Source organism: Cannabis sativa, chromosome 9 (genome assembly GCF_029168945.1).
Source record: "Cannabis sativa cultivar Pink pepper isolate KNU-18-1 chromosome 9, ASM2916894v1, whole genome shotgun sequence".
Classification (NCBI taxonomy): Eukaryota; Viridiplantae; Streptophyta; class Magnoliopsida; order Rosales; family Cannabaceae; genus Cannabis; species Cannabis sativa.
In genome coordinates this window covers 503,471-510,870 of record NC_083609.1, presented here as the reverse complement: position 1 = coordinate 510,870, position 7,400 = coordinate 503,471, and the positions used below count along the sequence as shown (strand labels likewise).

The following is a 7,400-nucleotide window of genomic DNA, read 5'->3' as shown; positions in this document are numbered from 1 at the left end:
TCAATTATGGCTAGGGGGCTTTCCATAACTCGGTGGTGTCTTAGGCTTCCCGTAAACTGGAGTCGGTGTTGGCTTAGGCTTGTCCACTGGTGGTGGTTTCACGTAAACTGGGGTCGGTGGTGGCTTAGGCTTGACCACTGGAGGTGGTTTTGTGTAAACTGGAGTTGGTGGTGGCTTAGGCTTGTCAACTGGAGGTGGTTTCACATAAACTGGGGTTGGTGGTGGTTTAGGCTTCACCACTGGAGGTGGCTTTGTGTAAACTGGAGTCGGTGGTGGCTTAGGCTTATCAACTGGAGGTGGTTTCACGTAAACTGGGGTTGGTGGTGGCTTAGGCTTCTCGACCACTGGAGGCTTAGAGTAATCAGCGAGAGTTGATTGAGTGGCAAAAAGTGCCACTCCTAAGAGCAACAAAAGAAAATGAGAGGAAGACATAATGTCTTAGTTGTGTTGTGGTGAGTGAGTGAGTGATATTTTGTTGTACTAAGTGGTTTCTTTTATAGTACCAAATAGAGGGAAATCAATTAATGTGTATTCTTGTTTTAGGTGATTTTGGGTCCCATTAGGGTTGAAAATTAAAGTAGAGAGTTTGGTTTTTGTTGACGGTGGTGCTATATTTAGGCTTTGAAATCCGTCTCCAAGATAGACTCTCATCTTCCAAAATATTATATTTATATTTATATATATCTTTGCCCATGAAGAAAAAAAAACATTAATACAATTTTTAATTTTTGTATATGTTAGTAATATGATGAACATGGTTAAAAGTATGGGCATGCTTAGTTTTGAGTAAGGATTTTATTTTATGTTGGGGTTTAATTGTCATAAAAATTATTTATATTTATTTAGAACAAATAAAATTATGATCACTTTTAGTATATTTATAAATTTTGTCAACGTTTCATATTCAAGATCCAAGTATATTGATAGGGATTTTTGAAAAAAAATTCACCCCACAGTAAAAAAAATTTAAATTTCAGTATGTGGTGTAAAAACTCCTATTGAGGAATTTTTACAAAAATACTGGATTTTGGATCAAATTTTACAATTTTACTGCTATACAAATTTTTTTTACAAAAATGCTATCTTTTTATAAAATAACTGTAAAACAACAAAACAGAATAATTAAAAATAACAGTAGAACAACTAAAAAATAATCGTAAAACAATAGTGAAAACTTAATACTGTACACAGTAAGAAAGTTTTTGAAAAAAAAAAACACAGTATTTTTGAAAAAAATTCCGTCCCACAGTAAAAAAAAAGAAAAATATTTTAAAATATATGTATGTAGTATAAAAACTCCTACTCATATTAGATCTCAACATTGATTCGTGTGATGTACTTGAGATAAAAGAATTACACTTAAAAAAAGTTATATACTAATAAGAATGGTTCTCATATAATGACAAAAACTTGTGTTTGCCCTTTTGTTGGGCCTTGGACCAAATAATAAGCATGAGCCCAATCAAATTAAACAAATGAATAATTACATAAGATACTATTTTTACAAAAAAAAATTATAAATTTATGTTTAAAGAATTTTTTTTTTTTTTTTACATTTTTACAGTTTTCCATAAAACAATACGAAAACAACAAGAAAACTACATTAAAATAACATGAAAATAATATTTGAATAATATTAAAATAACAAAAAAAAAAATAACATACAAATAACAAAAAATCAACAACAAATTAACAAAAATACAACATAAAAAAAAACCGTATTTTTCGTAAATAAAATCAAAAAAATTGTAAAAATATTTAAAATTTCATAAAACTGTATATTTGTAAATTTTTTGTTACTTTATGTATTTGTAAAATAATCCCTTAAACAAAATGTGAGAAGTAAGAACAATGAGAGACAACAAGAAAAAGAGAGTGAAGAAGGAGAGTTTAATGAGAGAAAGAGGGTTTTGGCACATAACCTTGAAGATCAAATTTTGATTCTCATTCATTTTATCTTAAATTTTAAGCGGTAAATCTAAGTGATTGTTCTCTTTGAAGTGTCTTTCTACTATATTCATATTCATTTGGTAAGATCAAAACTTACTCTTTCATATCAATCTTTATCGATAATAATTATTGTTTTGTTAATTCGATATTATTGAATCTTGAAGTTTGTAATGAGCCTTTGGTTGTATTAAACAAAATTTTGTAATCCTATTATGAAATATTGATGATAGTAGATGATTTTAGCAAACTCCTATTCTCATAAGTTTTGTTGATATTGTGTTTCCACTTAAAAAATTTTAACATCTGAATTTTATATTTGATTTGTGTGTTATTTATTGCTAATAGTGCTTCGATTGATATGTAATATTACTAATTGTAGTATTTAATAAATATTTTAATTTTATCCTACAAATAAGAAAAATATTACAATTAGTCATAATAAATTCTCAATATATTTGTATATATTTTGAAAATATATGATACTTATATTAAGCATAAATATAGACTTTCGGAAGGTCTTGAAAATTGAAACTAATAATATATTTTGTTTAAAACCTAAAGACAAATAAAATTAAACCTTGAAAAGATTGATGCATAAATATATAGATATATAAATATGCCCATACATGTTTTATTTTTATATTTAGAAGATATGTATGAGTGATCAAGTTAGTTTATTTGCTTTGAATTATGTTTATTAGATCCACTTGGAATATCCTATTATATAAATGTATGTATATGGTCAAGAAACATTAATTGAAATGTCATGATTTTCCGACACTTGCACGAGAATTTCAAGTGATTATATTGTCATATACCTAAGATGACGAATTCATGAATTATTCACTATGTATACACTTATTAGATATTTACGGTAATTTTTTTTAATATTTATAATTATTACACATATAATTTTAATAAAAAATATGGTTAAATATTTTATTTTACGATTTTGTTATAATCATACTATTTTTTTAACTATTAAGTGTTAATTAAACTAGTTTAGTACCCGTTCAAGAAACACATGATGACATATTTTATTAGCTTATTTAATATGTGGTCTAATAATATATCGCCACATATTCTTGAATTGACATTAATGGTCAAAAAAATGTAAGACTACAACAAAATTGTAAAATAGACTATTTTTGCCGCCATTTTTTTTTAATTAGAGTCTTATATATGTTTAATAATTGTAAATATTAAGAGAGTTTCGCCGTAAATATCCTTACAGTACTTATCAATATATGTATATATAACTAATAAATTAAATTAAATTGACTTAAGATTTAAAGTTTGAGGGACATAATTTTTTTTAGGATAAGAGCAAAAAACATTTAAAAAGAAAAAAAATGTTTGAGATTTAAATCTTTTTGATCTCTATAATATTATGTTTATAAATATTATAATGTATAATAAATATATTTCATAAATAGCTATATATATTATTTTTCTCAATTTTTTTTTTCAGAGGGCGATTATTCTCTCGTTTATATGTGGATCCGTTCCAAATTATATCTATTATTAGTATTATTACGTACGTATTCAGTGATAGACTCAGGATTTTAACTTTGTGGGGGCTTATTTATCATAAAAAAAAATTTATAGCTACATTATAATCACTTTTACTAAATTTATCTAATTTTGTGGGGGATTTTCTACTATTTTGACCTATAGTTATTAAATTAAAAAATTTACATTTAATTTTTTTAAAAAGTAATATTTTTGTTCGTGGGGGCTATAGCCCCACATCAATCTTAATGGGTCCGTACCTGTACGTATTAGTCAAAAAATTAAGGCACTTATCATTTTTATTGTTGTAAAAAAATATGAGATTTTCATCTCATCCATCTAATTAATAATTGTTTTGTTGAAACATTTATTATATATATTTGGTATAATACAAGTGTGTAAATTTAACTTAATTTATTTATGGAGTTAACAACTCTACATGGGTACATATATACATGATATTATTATTAATAAAAACTTTGTCTCTTATTATATAGCACGTACGTACTCAATTATTGTACTACCTATCTTTTAATAATTATGAGAAATAACTTTCTCTCTCTACTCAATGAGTCTTCTTCTACTAACTAAATTATAGATAAGGGTATATATAAAATATAATTGGGATTTGGGGTAATTAATTATTGGTTAATCACCACATCATATGTATATATATATATATAGTTAATAATTCCACCGTCATTGACTTATTGTTTGGCCAAATTAATTTATTTGGTTCTATTTTTTTTTTTTTTAAATTTAAGTTGCTTTAAATCTAATCTCTGTAATAGAAAAATATTAAAAAGTATTAGCGGTGTGTACTGTGTAATATTTTTTTTAGTATTGTATTATTATTAATGCAATTAAGTATCAGATCCCATCAAATTTAGATAAATACTAAGGTACTTAAGATCCTCTTACGTTTCAATATCGTTATAGACGTAATTCGATATCGAGTACATATAATTTAATGTAATCTTTTAGGGAGTATCACTAACAATTGTAATGTGGCATATCTAGAAGGTATTAGACACAATATGCCTGACCTTGGTCATAAGCGGATTAGGCCTGTGTTTAAGGCCCACTAGCTCAGAGACCCCAAAAAAAAGTTTTCCCCCATTTAAAATTACTATTTTTTACTAATTTTGTAAAAAAACCATATTTCTTTTTAAATAAAGATTCAAAATATTTTTTTTTATGGCCCATTAAATTTAAAGCCAGTCCTACTAACTAATCATCGGAACGTCACTTTTAAATAGTGCTAAACAATAAACACCATTAATACACAATAACAATACTCTTAGTAATATGTCAAAAAAGAAAAAAATATATCATAAAAACATGTTTGACCTAATTTATATGGTGTTTTATGTAAATAAGTAATTAATAATTAAAATGTCTTTTTCAAAGAAAATTGTATGGCTCTACTCAAGCTTCCGCGTTTCTTGAATTCCGAGGCCTATTTGGATGGATATGAGTGCTCCTAATTAATTATTACACACAAAATTAGTTCATCATATTGAATTTATATATATATATGAGAAAAGAAATATATGTTACTTCTCCAAAATAATGGTTTTTAGTATAATTTTATTTGTTTTAATTAGTCTTTAGTAATATTTTTTAATTTATTTTTTTTTATTTAATCATATGTTGTACTTATTTAAGATTATTATTTGTGATTTTTTTAAAAAAATTTTATATAATCTATAATACAAAAAAATAAAATTTAAATAAATTTTTACCAAGTATAAAAAAATAAAATGACGTACGTAACAAATTATTTTAATTTTATTTTTAATATTATAAATAATACCATTATATTATTTAATTTTTATTTAAAATAATACAATTTTATTTAATTTTTATAATTTACAAATAATTTTGAATAACTTTTATCATCTTTAATTATAACTCAAAAATATTACTTAAAAATAATACCGTTATATTCCTCAAAACTTGTTACAAGCTATACAATATAAATTTATATAAGTGTTCAAACCATTTTTAATCTATTTGTTTCACCTTCTTTTTTAGTAGAATTGATTCTATTCTCATCTTGACTTCTTTTTATAATCTGAATACCACTGTTGGTATTGAACTCTAAAAAAAAAGATTACATTGAATGCAAAATAAATCAATAAAATTATCTTGCAAAATCAGATAAAAGGATATATAAACTTTTTTAAAAAAAGTATAATAAAAATAAATCAATATATATAATGTCCCCACTTAATATGACAATTTCTGTAAGATTCCCTAACTTTTCTTTCTTTCTTTTTTGTCAGAACAGGATTGGCAGCCACCCCAAAAATAAAAAAGAAAGGGCTAAAATGCAATAAAAAAGAGAGGGTAATTTTTAATTTTTCAAAAAAAAAAGAGAAAATTTTAGAATATATAACAACAACATTAATTATCAAGATTTTTTTGAAAAGCTAATGTTATATAGCTAGCTTGCTTATGATATAGCTAAAAATATATATACATATATAGATTATTAATTATCATTTTAATTAAAAGTATTTATTTCCATTTTATTTCATCAATAGTTTTCTTTTTTCATATTAAGATAAATGATCCATTGATGTATATATATGGTGTGTGTATGTACAATATATATACAAATTTATATCAAATCCATCTCACTAAAGTTACATAAGTGTTATTTCTAGAGCAAATGGAAATAATATTTCCAGTTATTTTTACAATTATAATTTATGCATGCATTACATATGAGACATATCATAATTCATGATCATTACAATTATAAGTTATTTATAATTATATATAAATATATGATGAAGAAATTAATTGTGAGATTTTTTAATTAGTGATGATCAAGGGGATAACAAGTTATTTATAATTAAGTTATTATATATTATAGGTTAATTAAGATTTTTGCCTCCGAACTTTGTTATGTACCAAATCATGTCTTTTGAACTTTTAAGGTCGTTACAAATGTCACCTGAACTATTGAGATTGTTGGATTTAAGGACTTTTATCCAATTTTAGTAAAAAAAAAAGTCTAACATGGATAAAAGTTCAGGAAACATGATTTAATACATGTCAAAATTCGAGGGGTATGATTTGGTAGATATTAAAGTGAAGAGCATGGTTAATTTAGTAATAAATAATTACTGAAATAGTAAAATTGAATAATATTAGACAAAAGTCTTTAAATCTAACAATCTCAATAGTTCAGGAAAATTTTTTAACAGCCAGCAAAGTTCAAGAGACATGATTTAGTATATATGTTAAAGTTTAAGGAACAAAAATCATAATTAGCCTATATTATAATTCGAAGAACTTTGAAATATTATATTTTCAACTCTTTGAAATATTATATTGAAAAAGTAAGAGATTATCACTACCAACGATGCTATATCTTTACTGATAATTTTTTATTACAAGATAAATTTTCGTAACTAAATATTACTTTTATTATTGCTACAAAACATAATTTACCTGTCACTAAAAGATAATATTTAAATACAAATTATTAGTTTTATTAATAATAAATTGTGGTTACAAACATGTTTAGTAAAAATATATTGTGATTTTTATGGCTAACAACACTTATTGATAATATTACATAAGAATCACAATTTTTTTTAGTCATAAATCTTGATATTTTTATAGTGTAGTATATATAGATATAGGCTTCGTACATCGAAATAAAATATTTGTAAGGATAAATAAATCGATCGATCGATATTAAACATTGATGATACAAATACATTAATTCAAAAGCATATATATGAAAAATGGAAGAGACGATTAAATATACGTAATTGAACTCTAGAGAAATGCACCCTGATTATGAGTCGTAAAAAAACTCTTATTTTTCTAGAAATCAACCCTAGCTAGTATTAATTATTCTCTCTCAATCACATATGCCATGATGATTAATTACTCATCATGCGATCGATCCTCAGTTC

The 7,400-nt window shown here is 24.5% G+C and overlaps 1 protein-coding gene across 1 annotated transcript; it reads right to left on the bottom strand.

The window, feature by feature from the left end:
• On the bottom strand, nt 1-432 carry LOC115722580 (proline-rich extensin-like protein EPR1). The gene has a single exon (XM_030651821.2). The coding sequence runs from the start codon at nt 430-432 to the stop codon at nt 1-3; it is 432 nt and encodes a 143-aa protein (XP_030507681.1).
• Nucleotides 433-7,400: the final 6,968 nt, after the last annotated feature.

What these genes read in the sequence shown, in the direction of transcription:
- LOC115722580 (XM_030651821.2), bottom strand. Translation starts at nt 432, where the DNA reads ATGTCTTCCTCTCATTTTCTTTTGTTGCTCTTAGGAGTGGCACTTTTT.